This window comes from Acinonyx jubatus, chromosome A2 (genome assembly GCF_027475565.1).
Source record: "Acinonyx jubatus isolate Ajub_Pintada_27869175 chromosome A2, VMU_Ajub_asm_v1.0, whole genome shotgun sequence".
Lineage (NCBI taxonomy): Eukaryota > Metazoa > Chordata > Mammalia > Carnivora > Felidae > Acinonyx > Acinonyx jubatus.
Genome location: NC_069383.1, coordinates 54,311,231 through 54,333,309, shown reverse-complemented (window position 1 = coordinate 54,333,309; position 22,079 = coordinate 54,311,231). Strand labels below are relative to the sequence as shown.

The following is a 22,079-nucleotide window of genomic DNA, read 5'->3' as shown; positions in this document are numbered from 1 at the left end:
GTTCTTGCCCTTTGCCTTCTCTCCTCAAGCCGTCATCTTTTTCTGCATCGTGGCTCTCAAATGAGTTTTTACCATGACCCACAGTAAAAAAATACTCCTTCTGTTGAGACTCAGGACCCACACCCGTGTGTCATATGCACAGCTGAAACAACAGTTTTCACCCAACACTTCTTGCCCTTCTTATTTGCAATGCATTATGGTGTTTTTCATTCTGTTTTCTTCTGTTCTGTTACCAGCAGAAATGATGGTCAAGACCTACTAAATTGATTTTACTATTCACTGCTGGATTGAAGGACATATTTATACGTGGATATATTGTTTCACTGCTCACAAAGCATTTTATTCTTTCAACAGCCTTGTAAAGTGGTTAGATCCTTTTATGTGCATTTTTATGGATGATGCTTGGAGAGGGTGCTGACTTTCCCACAGGCGCCATTGAGAGATAATTTGAGAGAAAAGTTGTCACTCTGTGGGTGGTAGATGAAAGGCAAAAGAGAGCAATCTTTTAATTCATTGTCCCTTTACTGAGTACCTGCCTGTGCACTGCACCATGTTGGGACCTACAAGACAACAGGGAATAGATCTGTGCTCTGTTCTCCAGGAGCCCAGAGCCTGTGAAAGGAATCTTCTGTCGGGATTATGTGAAACTCTCAAAGCGGACATACTGTTATATCCCTGAATTGTAATAATAAAAGTTTGTACTGCACTAAATGCCAGAGTTAGGGCTGGAGCGTCTGATTGATTAAGAGGTAGAGTTATTAGGGCAAGTAGAGATCTGGGTCTGGGAGGGGTGGACTCACAGGGTTATCTGTTGAAGTCACACTGGAGAAATATGCCGTGTTTAGAGGTGAAAATTTGCAAGTAGTTCAACTCAGTGTTAGCAGGTTTACTGAGACGAGAGCAGGGAAGACGGATGGATCCTTGGGCACGCTGCAACTCAGTGCTATGGGAATAAGAGATCTGCTGACGGAGGCAGAGAATCAGGAGAAAGAGGGAGGAGGATGCTGAAGGGATGTGGTTTTTACAAATTGGAAGAGAACAGGAAAATAGTACTTTACATCATTAAAGCATGTATTTATCTGAACTCTTTTCTTACAGCTTTTGGCTTTTACTTCTGGAATGAGAAGCTTATTCCCTTTTAAAATCTTTGAGAAAATATAACCTATGTTTTGATTTTTAGGATCATTATGATTGGGGACTTCGCGCTATTAAATCTGTCTTGGTTGTAGCTGGCTCCCTGAAACGAGGAGATAAAAATAGACCCGAAGATCAGGTACCACAGTGCTAATAACATGGTTTTGTGGAGTGGGTAGGTAAACAACTTCACAGAAATGAAAGTATGTATCTGGATGGTGGGCCATGCCTAGCGCAACTTTTATTTCTTTTTTTAAGTTTATTTATTTTGAGAGAGACAGAGGCACCACAAGTTGCGGAAGGACAGAGAGAGAGGAGTGAGGATCCCAAGCAGCCTCTGCACTGCCAGTGCAGAGCCCAGCCTGGGCCTTGAACTCCCAAAACCATGAGATCATGCTCTGAGCCGACCCCAAGAGTTGAACGTTTAACCAACTGAGCCACCCAGGCGCCCCAGTACAGAGCAACTTTTAAAAAGTATGATCTCTCTTTTCCACATAGAATATTTTGAGGACTGGCATTGCTTACATCATGAAAGATAAGTATTCTTGAGTATAAGGATATGAATACAGGAAAGAAAATGTGATTTTATAAGTGCTTTTGAAATAACAGCTACAAAAAATATTTTGGCAGTCATAATCAAATCAGTAATCACTGGTTGATTTCCTCTGAGGAACATTCAGAAAATCTGATTAATTGAGTTGGGATAATAATCCTGAAATGTCAGTGAAAACATAATCTAATGGAACCTAGTATGTTCACTTCACGGGTTGTAAAATGAGCATAGAACAAACAGGAAGAACGATCACCTGACACCAGTGAAATGCAATGCTCAGGTGGTTATTCACAGCTGCTGGGTGAATGTTCTATCCCTGCTGGGGACTTTTTCTCTTCTTCTTTTTTCTCTAAATTTTTTAAGAGTTTTTTCTTTACTAAACAGTGAGAACAGTGGATATACATCACTATGTGTATATTTCGTATGGCTTGAGAAGTTGAAGAAAACAAATCGATGAATTTCTTTTCACATTAAAGGATGCTTACGTGATTTTCTACTTCTGTAATACTTTCTTTTCCTCTCAGTCATAATTCATGATTGGACCGAGATTTTCTTGGATTTTTCTTTTGTTGTTGTTGTTGGATCGCTTACGTCTTTCTGTAAAAATCCTGATGTTCAAGTTACTGCTTTTAAAATCTAAAGCCTTCTTCGGTTTTCAGCCAATACACAACAAATACCCAAACTAAAAATGGTTACATTTATTATTCTGAAGTTTTTAGAGATTCTCTTGAACAAAATGATCTGATGGGCCTAGTTCATTTATATCCTGGAGTTTGAGGGTTAAGGAGAGAAGGGCCTCAGACCCTTTGTCAAGATCAGAGCAGATTGTTGCAGGAACAGGGCCTCCTCGTCGACCTGAGTCTGAAGTTTGTGATACCAGCAGAGACTTCTCGTGTGCTGCTCTGTGCACTTCTATGCATTTAGCCTCCCCATACATAGAATGCCAACCTAACAGAGACCAGTATCCATATCCCATGCCTAAAGCCTTGCTTTAGATGCAAGACTTAAAAACAGCATTTTTAGGGGTGCCTGGGTGGCTCAGTCGGTTAAGCATTCGACTTTGGCTCGGCTCATGATCTCACAGTTTGTGGGTTCAGGCCCCACATTGGGCTCTATGCTGACAGCGTGGAGCCTGGAGCCTGCTTCATATTCTGTGTCTCCTCTCTCTTTGCCCCTTTCCCACTTGCACTCTCTCTCTCTCTCCCTCAAAAATAAATAAACATTAAAAAAAAATTTTTTTAAGTAATAAAAAAACAGCATTTTTAGTTTTGAAGATGTCTGGTACACCTTGTATTGGCCATTTAAATACAGTGTTTTCTTCCTAGGTACTCATGAGAGCATTAAGGGACTTCAATATGCCTAAAATAGTGACAGACGACATCCCCGTGTTTTTGGGCCTGGTTGGTGACCTGTTTCCAGCCCTGGACGTACCTCGGCAGAGAGCACCACACTTTGAACAGATTGTCAGGCAGTCTACCCTGGAGCTTCACCTGCAGCCTGAGGAGAGCTTCATCCTTAAAGTAAATGGCACATGTGCTTTTCACAGCAGCCCATGACATTTGCAGTGAGATTTACTGTATTTAAGTATCGTTAGCCAAAACATTAACTCACGTATTACACTGACTTTTACATAATCATAATATATTCTTTAAAGCATTCTAATAGGACCTGCTTTACTCCAGTAATTATAAATAATTATTTTGTAGTTACATTCTGTGAGAAGGAACATATGATTGGGTCCTGGTTTTATTTTTTATTTATTTTTTTACTTTATTTATTTTGAGAGAGAGAGAGAGCATGAATCGGGGAGGGGCGGACAGAGAGGGAAAGAGAATCCCAAGAAGGCTCTGTGCTGCCAGTGCAGAGCCCCATGGAGGGCTTGAACTCACGAAGTGTAAGATCGTGATCTGAGCCGAAACCAAAAGACAGACGCTTAACTGACTGAGCCACCTACATGCTTGGTGAAGCACCATGGTGCTTGGTCCTTTATTAAGTCATGGTTTTAAATGTAAGCCTACTTCTCATTAGTTGATAAAATTTCTTGGTTGCTCTTGGTGACATGCATCAAAAATTAACGTTGCTCTTTTCTTTCCATGTTAGAGAACATGGGAAGTAAATCATTAGTATGTGCCTTTAATGGGGAGAAAAGTGTCAACATATATGATATCTGACTTACCAAAGGCTTGTGCATATGCACGCTCACTTTGGGTGTAGTAAATACACGGACATTAAAATACATATAAAGTATCTATTTTAGATATTTTAAAGGATATAAGCCATTACTCACTTGTAGGTGATTAGCCATGTATGGTTTTTGTTCAATACTTCATGAAGACTCTTTGATTTTGTAAGTAATTCCTACCAAGTCCAAAGTACTAGACTGTACTTCACTTCTGCCTGCATCAGTGACTCACTGAGTCCTGGTTTTTCTTCATTCTTACTCTCATGTTGTTCTTGGGGAGATCCAGGAAAAGCTGTGGTTGTCATCTATGTTAACTTTCCTGGACCATCATTTTGTAAGTGGGAGCTTTCTTGGGTTGTAAGGAAAGAATTGAGCAAAAATGGGTAGGGATTTTTGTTTGTTTGTTTCTTGTGTTTTGTTTTGTTTTTAAATCACCAACTCATGAAAGGAACCAATGACTGCCTGTTTGCTCTGCAGGTCGCCCAGCTTGAGGAACTGTTGACCGTGCGGCACTCTGTGTTCGTGGTTGGAAATGCAGGCACAGGAAAGAGTGAGGTATGGTGAATTGCCTGCTGGTTTTCAGCCACACAAGGAACAGATTTTGGCCGGACATATTTTTAATTCTCTCTAAGAGTTCCCTTCATTGAATTCCTCCATAATTTTGAGGTAGAATGTGAGACTCTAATACTGCCTTTTCATCAATTTGCACTATTTTTTTTTCATATTAGGGGCAGGGAGAAGGTAACAAATAGAACCTTCTGTTCAGATAGAAAAGCTGAGAGAAGACGGGGCTTTCCATATTTATGAAACCTACTTTTTTATCTCTCCCAAGTTGCTTTAGATTCTCATTCCCATATTACTAAGAAAAACCCAAATGTTTTCCTTCAGTACTTGCTCAGAAATATAGCCCTCGATAGGGGCAAAAGAAAACAAAAAGAGAGGCAGCGAAACCCACATTGTGGGGGTCCCTGTTATGTGCTATGCTAGGTACATTATATGTGATTTACTGTGCACAGTGATGATATATGCTGGGTATTATTATCCTCATTTTTACTTCACTGCTTGATTTTGTTTGGTCCCACTGACAATCCTGGCAACGTACTTATTTTCTTGGTTGGCAGACACTATATGCAGAATTGCGTGCATTTTAATTCAGGGTGCTTGGGTATGAACATATTTAGTAGCCAAAGACTAAAAATAATCGTGGAGTGGGCATATGAGGTTTTAGACCATGGGTGTGTGTAGAACTTGCCAGTATGTAGATCGGAACCCAAACTGGAACAATTGCAAAGGGAGGCACAGTTTTGTGATTTTTCTTGTGAAAAATGTAATAATTGAAATATTAAAGTAGATAACTGGTAGACCTGTAATTATTTTGTTAGAGTAAGTTTCAGATGAGGGCCATGGTTCAGGGAAGGATAAAATTAAATTCTATAATTTCCAGTAGATTAATGGTTTCTAAAAATATAAGCTTAATATTCCTAAGGCATTCAATTTCTTTCATCTCATCTTCACTGGTTCTGTTCTATTCAACCTTTACTTAAGCTGATAGAACCAGCACACGGAAGCTCAGGCCACGTTACTTAGCAACTCTTGCCCTTCCCAACTATTTGGCAGTTGTTTATTAGTCCTTCAACCCCCTGTGAGTAGATCGGGATGAGGAATATCTGAAATAAAAGCCACAGCTTCTCAGAGGAAGCAAAGAGGGTAGGTGGGGCACATATTTGGGTGAATATGTCAATTAATTAAACTGACACAGAGAAAGCATCTGTCCTGTGAATTCTTATCCTCAAAGCTTCTTTTTCTCCATTATCTAGATCAGAGTTTCTCAGCTTCATTCACTGTTGACACTTTGGGTCGGATAGCTCTTTGTCACGGAGGCTGTCCTTTGTGTTCATTATAGGACACTGAGCAGCGTCCGTGGCTTCTGTTGTGTCGCATGCCCTCTTTGTCAAGTCTGGAGCGTCTCCTGAGACGCTGAGAACTGTTGCTCTGGGTCACTAGGTGTCCAAGCACGCCCAGACTAGCATCACAGGTTCCACCTCGGACGTTATTAGAAATGCAAATTCTTAGTCATCCTAGCCCTACTGAATATTAGAAGCTCTGGGTTGGGTCCAGCCATCTGTGTCTTAACATCCTGTAAGCGATTCTGATGCATCCTACATAAGAGCAGAGTGGATTTTAATAACATGAACAGGAACACTTATTTACTTATTTGCACACATGGTTTAAAACCTCAAATGACACAGCGACTTCCTCTAGTACGCATGGTTCAAAGAATCAGGTGAAGAGGTCCTAAGAGATTGTAGGATTAACTTTGTACATGTAAATGTGCACATGTAAATTTTTCCCCGTACTTACTACATGCAGAATATGTAGGAACGTAAAATGAATAAGACAATCCTTTAGAAATTTTCTTTCCATTTGCCTCACAGGAGTATTAATTTTCTGAGCTTTTTTTCCTTCAGATTTTGAGAACACTGAACCGAACATATGTTAACATGAAACAAAAACCTACTTGGAATGACTTAAACCCCAAAGCTGTGACAACAGATGAACTCTTTGGTTTCATACATCACGCTACTCGAGAATGGAAAGATGGCAAGTAGTATTTCCGCTTTACAAGTGCTAAAAATTTCTTTCTTATTTTTTCTTTTCTCTTCTTTTCTTTTTTTTTTCTCATCCAGAAAACCATTTCTCAGCTCTAGCCAATTTCAGTCACAGTTGTAGATTTATTGTGTATGTGTTGGCATTATTGGAAATGTAGCAGCTCATAAGAGCATTTATAACCAGTAAATTAAAACTAGATTTGAATAAGTGGTCGATTTGCATTCAGCGAGTTTGCGCACAGAACTGTGTATTTTATCCCACGTCAATTATGTCAGGGCTCCCTGTAAACCAGGGAAGAAGTCAACATGAACACTTCACGAGACTTTTATAAAGGATCTGATCCAAGACCCTGAGTTTCAGGCAGGCACTATTTTAGGCTCCAGGGACAAAAATTAATGGGACATGTTTGTTGTCCTAAAAGTTTTTGCAAACAGGCAGATCCTTTTGTTAAAATCTGTTGTTACTTCCCAGTTCAATATAAATGCACTAATCTTGGCATTCACACTAAATGAATACTTTGAGTCCTTTCTCCCTTTCATGCTCTATATTCACCCTTAGAGTAAATTGTGTAGGCTTTACCTTTAAAATACAGTTTGTGTTCCAGTGCTCTCCTCCTTTGCCGCTATCATATTAGCCCGTACTGTCTCCTGCCTGTATTGGTTCAGTAGTCTCCAACTCTCATCTCCCTGCAGTTCATTTTCCATCCAGCAGACAGAGGGCGCTCTTCAAAATATTAGTTCCCTGCTTGTAATTTTCAATGGGTTCTATCTCCCTTAGAATCCAACCCTTATCCAAGGTTTACAAGGTCTTGTGTGATTAGATCCCCCTTCCCCATCTCTGATTTCATTTCTTGCTCTGTGCTCTCCCACCTGTTATAATCTATACACTCTGGCCTCCTTGCTCTTCCTTGAACATGCCAAGCATCTTCCCATCGTTGGGCCTCTGCACTCGCTCTTTCCATCATTTGCAACACTACAGATAATTTGCATGCCTTAAGTTATTGACGTATCTGGTCAAATGTCACATCAGAAAAGACTTCATTGAGAATCCTGTCTATAGCAGCACACCTTGCCATTCTCCATTCATTTTCTTACCATGTATACACTCTCCTAAATCTGTGGGACAGTCACAATTTACTCCTAACCTTTCTATCTTTTTTTTTTTTTTCAAGGACTGTGGCAGGAAGGGAATAATACTAGTTTATGCTGAAAACCTGTGGAAGTCATTCAAATCAGGGATCATTAGAAAAGGTTGCTGGGGGTTTTTTGTTGTGTTTTAATGAGTGGTGGTGGTAGTTCTACATACTGTCATTTATTTTTGCACCAAATATTTCACAGAGCAAAAAAAAACCATCCACGTATGTGCATTGAAACCATTGTTCTTATCATATTAAATATTTGAGTTTTGAAAAAGCAGTAACCATCAAATACATCATGTAACACACACAATGCCTACATAAGTCGTGATAGCAAAGAGGACTATGGATTTAAAATGCTTTCATCTTGGGGTGCCTGGGTGGCTCAGTCGGTTGAGCTTCTGACTTTGGCTCAGGTCATGATCTCACAGTCTGTGGGTTTAAACCCCGCGTCAGGCTCTGTGCTGACAGCTCAGAGCCTGGAACCTGCTTCAGACTCTGTGTCTCCCTCTCTCTCTCTGACCCTTTCCCATTCATGCTCTGTCTCTCTCTGTCTCAAAAATAAATAAACATTAAATAAATTTTTTTTTAAATAAAACGCTTTCATCTTCTCATCTTGTGAAGTAATATGCCAACAACCAAATTTCTCAAAGAATGTATAGCACCTTTGAATTAGCTTCAAAATTCTATCTCCTGAATAGTGTTACAGAAAAACGGAGAAAGGTGAAATAAACTAGTGTCTGGCCTAAAATGGATACTGAACACATGTACACGGACAAAGATAATGTCTTCATTTGGTGTAAGTTTTGAGTTGTGTGTGTTACTCTCTATAAATCCCCACACCTGTTCTTCAAGGAAGCTCCTGTCATCTTTATTTGACACATGGGAGAAGCTCAGAGAAGTTAAGGTGTACCCTCATGGAAGGGAAACTTGCCCATTGGTATGCATTCCCGGTATAGCTCTAAAGGTATTTATTACACTTATCAGAAGGAGGCAGCAAATTCACAGCAAATTTATTTGCTTATTAAAAGAATTTCCTGTAGAAATAATGGTAACTTAGTTTAGAAATAAACAGCCCTCAACTCCATTATGTATTAGGATCACTTACTTGTAATTTATAGGTCTCTTCTCATCTATTCTGCGAGAACAAGCGAATCTTAAACGTGATGGACCAAAATGGATAGTCCTGGATGGAGATATTGATCCCATGTGGATTGAGTCGCTAAACACTGTCATGGATGATAACAAGGTGAGTAATATCTCCATGCTAACTTGAACATCACATCTGGAGTGCAGTAAGAGTTTTGTTCACTTGTTGATTTAAATACTAGTTTTTAATCATTAAGCCTGATATTCTTTAGGAATGAAATTTATTTTGTGCCCATGAAAGTGGCACTTTGCTGGTAATTCTCTTTATTTCACTGTTAAAGAATTGACGGGGGTGCATTTTTCTTGCTGTATGGATTTAACCACCTCTATTTTTTTTTAATTTTTAAAAAAATGTGTATTTATTTTTGAGAGTGCTTGACAGTACAAGCAGGAGATGGGTAGAGAGACAGGGGTTTGGAGGATCTGAAGTGAGCTCTAAGCTACCAGCAGACAGTCCCGTGCAGGGCTCAAAGTCCCAAACTGGGAGACCCTGACTCAAGCCAAAGTCGAATGTTGAACCAGCTGAGCCACCCAGGCATCCCAGATTTAACCACCTTTAAAGAGAGTTAGGTATATATCTAAGAACTCAGTTCATACATACCTTGCCATTTTCTAAGAGTCAGGCATAAATTATTAGATCTTATCTTTGTTTTTTTTAAATATGAAATTTATTGTCAAATTGGTTTCCATACAACACTCAGTGCTCATCCCAACAGGTGCCCTCCTCAGTGCCCATCACCCACTTTCCCCTCCCTTATCTTTAAGTATGGAATACTTGGATAATAAAAGGATGAGTCTGTGCCCTGTGTGAATTGATGAAATGTAGCTATTGAAATTAAGTAGTTCTCTGGCTACAGAATGAGTATAATGGGTTTCTAAGCATTTTGCCCTGGCTGACCCAGTGTTCCCAACAGAAACAGCGATAGTCCAGGTCCATGAGACGCCACTTAAAGCAACACAAGGTCTATGGTTAGGATCAGGAGAAAGAAAAAGGTAATCATCATTGCTACAGAACAGAATGACTCATCTCCTTAAATTAGCAGTAATTACTGTTTTCTGTATTAAGACATTGTTCATCATAAAATCTAGGTCTGAGATCTTTATACTTGCATGAGTTCCCATAGGGCGTTTGATAATTGTGGCATTACAGATTCTAAAGAAAGTTTATTTTTTGTGGTGTTCAGGCCTTTTCATGTAGATCCACCCTTAGAACAAATGTCTTCTCTTTAGACATGTCATCTCTTTAGTCGTTACCACAGTTATTTAAAGGTTGGCCTGAATGGGTCCATGTTGGTGAGTTTGTTCCTCCAGGGTCAGTGAGCTCTCCTCTGGGATTAAGTGAGATCTTCGCTCAGACTGCACTTCTAACTCAGAGGAGTACTTTTGGCACTTCTCCTCGGGATGGGGGCATGGGAAAAGTGCCTTGTGTTGTGACAGCGAGTTAGCATCATTGCTTTTGCCCCTCAACAACCGAGGGCCTCTTTTATGCTGTGCTGTTCTGTCCAGGTGCTGACCTTGGCCAGCAATGAGCGCATAGCCCTTACTCCCTCCATGAGGCTGCTCTTCGAGATTCATCACTTAAGGACTGCAACCCCAGCTACTGTTTCCAGAGCTGGTATCCTATATGTGAACCCACAAGATTTGGGCTGGAATCCGTGAGTACTTACCATTTTGACCATTTTTAAGTGTACAGCTTAGTGGCATTACATACATTTGTGTTGTTGGGCAACCACCACCACCATCATTCTCCATAACTTTTCTCGTCTTCCCAAACTGCAGCCCTGAACCCATTACACAGGAACTCCCCTCTATGCCCTGTCCTCAGTCCCTTTCCCTTTTCCATCTTTACGAATCTGTATATGCCAGATGCCTCTTCTAAATGGAATCATACAGCAATTGTCTTCTTGTGATGGGCTTACTTCAGTTAGCATAATGCCTTCAAAGTTCACCCATGTTATAGCATGCTCCAGAATTTCCTTCTTTTTTAAGGCTGAATGATGTCCCATTGTATGTAGATACCACATTTTTCTTATCCATCTTTCTGTTGATAGACACTTGGGCTCCCTCTACCTTTTGATTATCGAAAATAGTTTTTGTGACTATGAGTATACAGATAGGCCTTTGAGTCCCTGCTGCCAGTTACTTTGGATACATTCCCACAGGTGGCATTTCCAGTTCATATGGTAATTCTGTTTTTAATTTTAACTTTCTTAAATTTTTAATGTTTATTTATTTTTTGATAGAGCAAGCCAGGGAGGGACAGAGAGGGAGGAAGAGAGAAATCCCAAGCCCACAAACTACGAGATCATGACCTGAGCCAAAACCAAGAGTCAGGCACTTAATTGACTGAGCCACCTAAACACTCCTTTAATTTTTAGAGGAACCACTGTACTGTTTTCCACAGTAGCTGCACCATTTTACATTCCTCCCAACGGTGTACAAGGGTTCCAATTTCTGCACGTTCTTACCAACACTTGTAATTTTCTCTCTTTTTTATGGCAGTCATCCTAATGGGTGTGAAATGGTGTTTCACTCTGGTTTTGATTTACATTTCCCTAATGATTAGTCTTATTGAGCATCTTTTCATGTGCTTCTTGGCCATTTGCATATTTTCTCTGGAAAATGCTTATTTTAGTCTTTTGCCTATTTTTTTAAATCTAGTTTGCTTTTGTTTTTATTCTTGTGAATATTTCTTTTTTCAGTCTTAGCTATAAAAACTAAAATTTTATCTGATCATTTGAAGGAAGTATTAGCAAATAAATTTAAAGCTAATTAAGTAGGCTAATTTGAAGATAATGAAAGGAGTGCCTGGGTGACTTAGTTGAGCATCTGACTTCGACTCATGTTATGATCTCACCGTAAGTTGTGAGTTTGAGCCCCATGTAGGGCTCTATGCTGACAGTGTGGAGCCTGCTTAGGATTTTCTGCCCCCTCTCTCTCTGGCCCTCCCCTGCTCACTTTATGTCTCAAAAATAAAAAATTAAAATTAAAATTAAAAAAAAATTAAAAACATTTTTTAAATAAAAACAATGAAATTAACACCTGTATGGATTTGTCATTTTTAGTTGGACATTACCCTGTTCACACCTTGTACGTGTTAAGAACTCAGTATTTGTTGAATAAGTGAATAATAATAATAGTTCATATGGAGAACGAAGATATAGATATAGCATTTTCTGTAAATACATTAATGTATAAACTTGTGTGTTCATACTGAGACATATGATATCCATACCTGAACGGTGGTAATTCTTTGATGGAGAACAAATTGTGCCCACTTGCTGTTCTCGAATGCTTACACTTGGCATAATTCATCCTGGGCGGCACGTGTTGCACCTCTGGCATTCCCTCTATGAGGTGTGGAAAGAGTGTTTGACCTCCGCACGTGAACACGTGCTTGAGGGCTACTGGTGTCAGAATCTTCTGTCCACCCCTCCCCCCTGCCCTGGCCCCCACAGGCTGTCCTGTATGGGCCACTTCAATGGGCTCCTTGCCCTCTGGCTCCTGGTTGGTTTGGCCCATGAGAAGCCCTGTCAGGGAATGAGAGGGAGAGAGGAGAGTGAGGTCAGCCTATTTACTTCCTTGGCTCTTTCCATGCGGTGTCACATCAGGATGGCTGTGTCCCTCAACTGCAGGTCACCCCTCCTCTAAAATCTTTCTATAAGATTTGTCCCTTCCACATTCTGGTAGTCCCTCGTGTCCTTGTCCCTGCAGGCACAGGTGCACTAACCGCTCCTCGGTTATTACCCATGGCACAAAACTTTCCCCTCCGGTTTCCCTGCTCCGTGCTCACACCTTTGCCAGTAGTCCTCCTGGCAATCCTTCCCTGTTATCCTGATGTCAGGATGACATCTGTTCCCTGCCACGTGCTTGGCTGACGTGCTTCTCCAGGCTGCTTTTTCTGGGTACTGATTTGTTCACCGCAGGTCTCATCCCTTGACTCCACAGCAAAGTAGAGCCATGCCCAGGTTTTTGTGTCCAACAGTGTTTTATTGGATTTGTCTGGGGAAAGGAGTGATTTTTAAAAGTCTAAGATGGAGAGTTCTTGAACTGATGATAGATTCTTTTCCCAGGTAGGATTCAGACTGTGTCCTAGGATGTTTTTGTGGGTGTGGGGGCTGGCTAACAGAGCATCTATGTTAGCCCTTGACTCCCCCATAAACACTGCAGAGGCATTCCTCACACCCCATTTCCTTCAGGGGACCCCCTCTGGATGTGGTCTGATTTCAGTCATGAACCTCATGATTCTCAAGGTCTGTGTAGTTTAGGCTCAGTAGCATTGCATAGAGATTCGTGCTAATGAAAGCTGTGTAAAGCCCTTTTCAAGAAAGACTTTTATCTAGTAAGTCAAAGAGTCTTACTTGATTAAAATAGGCACCCGATTTGCATTCCTAAGAAAGTTAAACAACTCTTTCTTCACCATTAGATTTTATTTTTACTGAGGTTTTTTTTTTCTTTGTTTTATCCAAGATCAGTGGGTAAGTTTTAATTTTCATGTGTGTGACCACAGAGCCATTATCCAAAATGATGGGAATCTTCTCTAAAGGATATTTTTACATTTTTACCATCTACCACCAGAAACTTTAAATGAACTACAAAAATATGGGTTTTTCAGATTGGGGGATATACTTTTACACCATATTTATTGCATACGTCATTACTTTTATGGGATAATAGTATCATACCTTTGCACGTATTGACTCATTTAATCCTTAATTACCTTCTGAAATAGAATTATTAACCCAGTTTTCCAAACCGATGTCTTAGGTCTCTTCCCCATCCCCCCCCAACTTTTAATTTGAAAGTATTTGAAATTATAGAAAATTTGAAATGGTGGTAGTCCACTGTATCCTTTTTTCCCCTACAGTTATCAGTTGTTACCATTTTACTGTATTTACTTTCTCTCTGGATGTACACTCTCTCATAGGCATAGACACACATATATTTTTTACTTAGGTTTACTTCTGCTAAATTATCTGGAAGTAAGTTGGAGACATTACGCCCCCTCACCACTGAGTACTTGATTATCCCCATGTGGGATATTCTCCTACATGAACGCAGTACAATTAACATGCCTAAGAAATTTTTCCTTGATGTGGTATTTAATAAAGCATAATATTTCTTTTTAAAAATTCTTCTTAATGTTTGAGAGAGAGTGCGAGTGGAGAAGGAGCAGAGAGAGGGGGAGACAGAGGATCTGAAGCAAGCTTTGCGCTGATAGCAGAGAGCCTGATGTGGGGCTCGAACTCACGAACCACAGGATCATGACCTGAGCAGAGGTCAGACACTTAACTGACTGAGAGCCACCCAGAGGCCCCATAAAGACAAATTCTTCACATTTTCTCAGTTAACTAAGACATTTCTTCTATAGGTTTTTTTTTTAATCTAGTATCAAAACAAAGATCATCATGCATTGCATTTACTTGTCTGTATTTTCTCTCTTGATGTAGAATATCCCCCCCCCCCACCTTTTCTTTCATGATACTTACAGTTTTCAGGGAAACAAGCCAGATGCCTGTAAGAGTGACCCATTGGTGGTTGCAAAGTGGTGACTTCCTAATTCATTCATTGTATTTATATATATGAAGTGACATTTTCCTATAAAGAATTCCTCCTCTTCTTTCCTCTTAAATTCCTCCCTTCCACTCCTCTCTCCCTTCCTTTCTTTTTCTCTCTCACTTTATCTCTCCCTCTTTGTTTTTTCATAGGTATCATTTTCTGTTCATGGTTTCTTTTAGTTCAGTGGGTTATAATTCATTACCATCATTTTCCTGGCTAGATGCTCACTTTGTCTCAAATTTGCCATCAAGAGCCCCTTCCGGCCAGCCCCTTACATGTTCTTTTTCACCTGTCGTTGTAGATCTTTGAGTGCTTGGCTTTCTGGCTAACCAAAATGCTTCTGAGTCATTTCATTCTTCCTTCACCCTGGCTGGATTCAGTGATTTCTCCAGGGAGCCAGAGGAAACCACCTTTGTATAAGGAATAGTATTTAGAATCCAGTATAGGGATGTTTAGTGTACTCATTGCTACTGATAGGTCATTGCTTTTACGCTTTTTGAATGAGCACAATTGGAAATATATTTCTTTAATTCTTATTGTGGGAAATGCTAGGTTACTGTGGATAGAAGAGATGGTAAAATCTTTTGTTGATAATACCTTTCTGGGATTCCATTTAAGACCTAAAGGTAGTGCCAATATCAGGTAGTCTTCTTAGATATGTTTGTTTAAATTCTCTGAACTATTCTAAAAAATAATTTTATATCCACACTTAACAGACATGGAACATACCATGTCAGATAACAAATAACCTTAAAATCACATCACCATGTGATTGGCTATAGAAATCAAATACTATTTTACTTTACCTCCGAGTCTTAAGTCTACTAGACAAATACTGGACAGTTCATATATGTCTGTTGAGATCTTGAGAAATCGAGAAAGAACAGGAATTGGAAGAAAATTTCTAGAAACTATGAGCAAGATTTTTTTTCCAGTTAGCAAGGGATTAATGTGTAGAAAAGGAAAAGCAAACAGGCAGTGACTTATTTAAATTCATTCATAATTCTTTAAGTTGCTTAACTTAAAATTATTTAAGCAAACATAATTGAAAATAAGGTCTACCAAACTACGTATTACCTTAAAGAGGATGATAGGAAAAGGTCAGAATATCTCTGGAATTTAGTCTGATTCCAAGAGATTACTGGAAGGTAAGTTTTGGGAGCCACATCTTTAGATCACACTTACTCCTTTATTACTTGCATTTGTATTAGGTTTTTGGACTTTGTCTGTCTCATCAGTCTCTCCTGCATTGGCTGAGCTCACTGTCTTCTACCCCGGAAATCCCGTCCTCCATCTTTGCATACTATATATATTTGTGAACATATCGATGCAGAAATCATTGACATACACTGCCAGTCAACACATCCTAACCCCTGCCAATTTTCCAGGCCACAGTGAATGATAGAGCAACCTGCAGCTTGCTGACGGGGGGCATGTTATAGAGAGAGCTCCTGTGAGTTCCACCTCTCCTACATGACAATATTCCATTCCCAGACTAATGAGTAACCTAGTATATCTGGGCTGTTTCCAAACTAGAGGGTTTTAGACTTGATGGGGTATATGAATGGCACTTCTGGAGAAGGGAAGGGCAATACAGTTGATGATATGGAACACATTTGCAAATGAGCACAAAGTAAAGATTCTCTTAGGGACCTGGATATTGACATGAAGGTGATGCATTAAGGCATCACAGTGTGGCTTCTTCCTGAGGCAGGGGCACCAGTGATCTCTTATGTAGGTAAGAAATAAACCTGTTATTTTCATATGTCATTTTCAATTGTATGTCATAATAGCAGTAAGTCATTTGGTCATCTTCAAATGCATAGCATCTTTTAAAAACCATAAGGAACTTTTTAATGAAATAAAGTGGAAAGAATTGTCAAGAAAGATCTGTATCTTCAGTTTTTTCCGTTGCCAAAGATAATAGTGTCTGCCTCTAAATTCACTATTTTTCAATGTTTATTTTGTTTTATGTATTTAAAAAAAGCAGCTAAGTATCAGAAATTGTCAGTTTAAATGTTTGTTTATTTGAGAGGGAGAGACTAGGGCAGGGGCAGAGAGAGAGTGCTCCAGAGAATCCCAAGCAGTCTCCACGTTGTCAGCACAGAGCCAGACGCGGGGCTCAGTCCCGTGAATCGTGAGATCGTGACCTGAGCCAAAATCAAGAGTTGGACGTTCAACCAACTGAGCTACCCAGGTGTCCCTCAACGTCTGTTTTTATTGCAAACTATGAAAATGTATCAATAATTTATACATGAAATTTTAAACTGTTGGTATTTGACATAGACTTTTTTACTCCCTATGCTCTCTGGGATGGTTGACCCCTAGCAGAGGTCGTTTGGGGCCTTTTGATGGGGTGTGCAAGATCAGCTTTTACCATGTCTCCTAGTAGGGTTGAACTCATGTCCTTCTTTGTGGAGGTAATTGGTACAAGGGCAACAATTGCTTGTGGGCCTGATAGGTTTTCTCTTTGAGACTTTGGCTACTGCCAGTATGGGTCAGTGAAGCAGTTTTTACCTGCCCCCCCTAGTGCAAAGTCATTTCTCCCTTCTCTGGCTCTTTTGAGGCTTCACCTCCCAGTTATCCCTGCATAGGCTTCTGCTCCCCCTGAGACCAGAGACCCAGGGGGTAGAGGTTGAATTTGTTTTACCCATCAGAGCACTCGCTGCCAACTCTGGTGCCCTGTTGGACTCTGTTGCCTTTAGGAGATATACAGATAGGCTGAGCCAGGATCTGAACACAGTTCTCTGAATTCAACCAATCCTTTGCTGGATAAAATCTATTGAGAATTTGTTCTGTGTCAGACAGTACTCTAAATATTTTATCCATGAGAGGGGTGCCTGGGTAGGTCAGTTGGTTGGGCGTCCAACTCTTGGTTTGGGCTCAGGTCACGAGCTCACGGTTCATGGGCTTGAGCCCCGCACCAGGCTCCATGCTGACAGTGCAGAGTCTGCTTGGGATTCTCTCTCTCTGCCTCTCCCCCATATGTGCTTTTTCTGTCTCTCGAAAGTAAATAAAGAAGTACTTTATACATGAGAGATGATTTAATTCTCAGAACAGTCCTAGGACGTCTGTAGTATCATCATCTCCTTAGATGAGAAACTTGAAGCACAGAGAGGTTAAGTAACTCACCCAAGGTAACAGGTGAAAAACGGTAGAGCGGGCATACAAATCCAGGCCATCTGACTTCAGAGCTCTGTCTTGCCAAGCGGTCCTCTTGCCACCCCCACTGCCTCAGTGAGCTCTGGACACTAAGATTCTGTTTCTGGCAGCTGCTGTGCAGTTGAAGTAGCTGAGAGGTAGATGCAGCCTTTGGGCCTTCACCTCTAGGAATGACGCTTGTTTTTTCCATTGTTCCTTGGTGCCCACTGTCTCCACCACCCAGAGATGCTCTCTCAAGTTACCGTCATGCAACCAGACTTGAACTGAAGACAATTTCTCTTAGATCTGAAAAAGTTTTGACAGCTGATATTTTATAAATCTCACTTTAGAGGAAGCATGATTGAATAGTCCGTAGAACCCTATCATGGCATTTTGTAAAAATCAAAGGGAGCCTTTTATAAGATAATTATCTTACCTTAATTTCTTCTGTTACTAAAATTGTGAAATCTGATTTGTTTATATAGCAAAGTAAAGCTGTAATTGTATAGCTTCTCTGCTGGCAGCTAAATGTATTTATTATCACTACCTCCTATTAGATGAGAGCTTTTCGAGCAGTTTTTTTTCATTTAACTTCACATACTTCACCCTAGAAACTACTGTAGGAGCTACGAAGCTATGTTTCATTTTACTGATAAGTATGATTTTATTAATATGTTGGGGGATATTAACATATCAAAATTGATAACATTCTTGAAGCTTCAGATTAACACACATGTACCCGAGCATGAGATACCATTTCAGACCCACTTAGTGGAAATACATTATCTGCCTATCGGGTTCGAGTTAGATCCAGTCCAGTGGAAAAGGAGGGACTTGGAAATAGCCCCTAGGGAATTTTCACCTTTTTATTTGTAACTGATTTGTCATCACTAAATACTTGATGCCAAGATTAATCAAGAAAAATCCCAAGCTGTTTTCATAAATAAGGCCTACCCTATGAAATAGTTCCAGTCCCTTAGGAAATGACACACTGCAACCTCCTTATAAATGCTCAGTAATGGCCTACTTATACTCTATTATGTTTGGATTCTAAGTGCTATTAGGAGTTTCTTTTACATTCTTTTCATTAATGCAAAAGTGGCCTTTAAAACAAGTTTTTAAGGGGTCATTTAAAAATATTTGCAGTTTGAGAAAGAGAATGAACTCACTAAACATGTCCCTGAAGTGTGGCACCAAGCGGGGAGGCGGGGGGGAGCTTTTGAGTTGGTGAAATTCTGCTTTTCAAGCCTAGTGTTCAATAAAAGCTTTTCTATGTTCTTTTTCAGGTATGTGGCCAGTTGGATAGACAGAAGGCGGCATCAATCAGAAAAGGCCAACTTAACTATTCTTTTTGATAAATATGTCCCTGCATGCTTGGATAAGCTGAGAACAAGCTTTAAAACCATCACTTCAATTCCAGAGAACAGCCTGGTGCAGGTTTGACTCTGGTCACCCCGTTTTTACATTCCAGTCCTGATGCAGTAGTGGGCCTCGATCAAGGCAATGGTAGCTTTTGTTTGACAAAGAAGATGGAAAGATTTTGGGGGTTGTCGGGTTATTCCAACTCTCTTCCCATAGCTCCGTCCGTGTTCCCGAGTGCTTTTGGCAAATCTTTGTGACACACCTATTCCTTTCCATTATCACCTGGGCTATAGTCTGTTTTTTCATGAGACTGTTGTTCAGAAGGCAGAAGCCCCCTTGTATGTCCCCAGATATTTACATAGTTCCTCACGCATAGTAGCGGCCAGGTGTGTGTTTACTTAATTATTGGGTTCCTTCAAGTTACTGGAGTAGAGAAAGAACACAGTGGCAGCAGCCATATTTCTTTTTTGTCTCCTAAGTCACTGGCCCAGAGAAGGTGCTCAGTGTTTTTTCGACTACAGTAAATCCAGTAACTAAAGATGTTGGCCAGTGAGCAAGAGAAAGCTTCTGAGCTCAACCACCCATAGCCCTCCCACACTATCCTACCTTTCTGTTCTCCACCTCCCCTAAATACTCATAAAGTCAGATCATACTCTATGGAGTGTTTATAATATTCCAGGAACAGGTCTGTTCTGATCCTCATTCAGAGACAGCTGGTAAGACTGAAGGGTGTATATGATAGGTTGTCATGGAAGCAAATGAAAATAATTCACAGCACACACAAATGAAGGTTGTGATCTTAATCTCAGCATGAAGGCAAACAATCCCCAGCCTTAAGAAGTATAAAACTTCACAAAAGGTTTACAATTAGAAATCTTTTATTTTTTTTTTTCCACTAGGAGCAAAATTGGTTTCAGAGTACTTTGTTACCATTAAGTTCCTGTGTTACCAGATTTGTTCGAAGCTAAATGAGAAATAGTCACAAGCGTAATAAGAAGAGAAAGTTCAGGTTTTTGGATAATTCACACACCAATTAAATAAACGATAGTCTTCAACAGTAATTATCTGAGGTATAATTTATTTCTGAAAGCAGGTCTGAATTTATTCATAATGAATTAATTATGTGGTTAGCCTAATTAGACTTCCTCTGGTGTAGTACTTGCAAAAGCAGGATTGTGTTCTTTCTCAAGTTGACTTACGTATTTGTGTGATTCTCTGTAGTGTGAATTTTTTTCATTCAAGGGTAGTGTGAAAATAGGTCAGTAGGAATTAATATGACTTTCCTTCTCACTTCCTCCCTTTGTATTGTTCCAAAATGGCATTTTATCCGGAGCTCCTTCTCAGCTGTTGTTTTATACACCAGTCTCTTTTCTGTGATTACTTGTAAGGACAAAATGTGAGACAGAAATGAGTACAAAAGGGAGTATCTTCAAACGACTACTTTGAGAAATTCATGTAGTATGTTTTCCAGTGCGTGAAATATATTGGCTTTAATTTTGATGAGGTGTATTAGCTCTTTCACAATATGCACTGAAGTCTGATTTTGCCAATTCCTGACACAGAGCTCAAAGTGTTTTCCAGCTACTGTGTTTGGGAGAAAGTAGAAAAGTTGTCCATTATTAGAATGTTCAGATCAGTGGATGATGTCACATGGAAGTCAGTCTTTTTTTGTTTCGATTTTCATGGTTCCTCAGACCATCACGGCTTTACTCAGAAATAGCAAAACCTCACCGTTTTACATTATTCTTTCTTCATAGCACACTGCTAATGTTTATTTCTAATAGAAGATTATTTCAAATTGGCAATACAGAACCATATAACATAGTAGAAATCAAGAGAGTAGACTGAGAAAGATAACAGGTGCTCAACTTTTTAAAATTAAAAACCTTTCCAAACTATTTCCAGGACGTTTTTTCCATGTTACTATGGATTTTCCCCAGTTTTCCTGGGTGGGAAAGAAAGACGCACACACAGTCCTGACTTGTTTTGTCACAGCTTGCATTGCTGTCCAAATGATAGATAAAATCTTTTGCTGCCTTCAGAAACCAGGGGAAGGGGACCATGAATTATGAGAGTCTGTGATAATGCTACTAAATGACAACTGTTTTTGTGCTTCCGAGAACTAGCTCAAAAACATGTTGTTCACTACTGATGATTGCTACATTTGGGAAAGCCTTTTGCAAGCTGCCATGTTCCCTTCATTACTGGCCTGATTGTCCTGAACACGGGGTGTGTTTCTGACCAACAGACCGCACTGCTGTCTCACAAGTTCTTGAGTAACATTTCTTGAAGATTAAATTCAGTCTGGTGTCCAGAAAAAAAAAAATGTCACAGGTCAAGGCTGCAAGTCTGACTTGCTAAATTTATTCAACAGGTGGGAAAAACCCATTGCCAAAGCACTCAGGGAAAGTGGGTTGCCTAAATGTCCAAGAGGGAAATGAATAAATAAATGCCTTTCTGTCAAGTGGAATCTTAGGCACCCATTCCCAGTGATACTATAGGGCAGCTCTTATTGGTAAGGTAAGATGTCTTTAGGATTTTTTTAGGTGAGAAATGAGCTATAGAATAGTAGGTATTCTATGACTCCCTGTTTATAACAGAAGAGAGCTTAGATATATGCTCCATTGTATTTCTTTTTGCTTATGTGTATTTGCATTCATTACAGTGATGATGAATTGGATAAGAGCATCGTTTTCAAAATAGTTTATTGTTTAGAAGATCAATTTTGTCAAAAGTGGCGAAGGTTTTCCACTACTGGTTTAGAAATCTGAGTCCCTAACTTCTGTTTCTCTCAATGTAACAAATCACAGATTGGGGGAAATTCTACAGTCTCTTAAGGAACAAGTGGATTTGTTAATATGTCCTATGATCTTATTTTGCTATTAAGGATTTATTGCCCTAAATGAATGGCTATTTCTTGTTCACTAGACTATTTGTATCCTTCTGGAATGTTTGTTGACCCCTGAGAGTGTACCCTCTGACAGCCCAAAAGAGGTTTATGAAGTCTTCTTTGTCTTTGCTTGTGTGTGGGCGTTCGGAGGCACTCTGCTGCAAGATCAGGTATGTTTAGCAGTTGTTTACAGAAATAATTTAAGGAACCAGTTTTACTTGTGGGGGGGGCATTGTAATTTTGATTCCTGTGTTTTGTTTATTTTTTTTTAACATTATCATAAATCTCTGCCGCTTGCCTTGATGTCTTCTAAGCCTGAGTGTTGTTCAGGCATGCTCCTCCAGGCTGGCAGCGCTCACATTGG

At 39.9% G+C, this 22,079-nt stretch overlaps 1 protein-coding gene across 1 annotated transcript in view; it reads left to right on the top strand.

Moving 5' to 3' along the window:
• DNAH11 (dynein axonemal heavy chain 11) overlaps window positions 1–22,079 on the top strand; it is a 349,268-nt gene that overhangs the window by 162,066 nt on the left and 165,123 nt on the right. Inside the window, exons 37-44 of the mRNA XM_053218315.1 lie at window positions 1,181–1,273; window positions 3,013–3,207; window positions 4,347–4,424; window positions 6,338–6,470; window positions 8,736–8,863; window positions 10,270–10,418; window positions 18,750–18,900; window positions 21,754–21,885. Coding sequence (XP_053074290.1) covers window positions 1,181–1,273; window positions 3,013–3,207; window positions 4,347–4,424; window positions 6,338–6,470; window positions 8,736–8,863; window positions 10,270–10,418; window positions 18,750–18,900; window positions 21,754–21,885 — 1,059 coding nt within the window. The remainder of the gene's footprint in view (window positions 1–1,180; window positions 1,274–3,012; window positions 3,208–4,346; window positions 4,425–6,337; window positions 6,471–8,735; window positions 8,864–10,269; window positions 10,419–18,749; window positions 18,901–21,753; window positions 21,886–22,079) is intronic.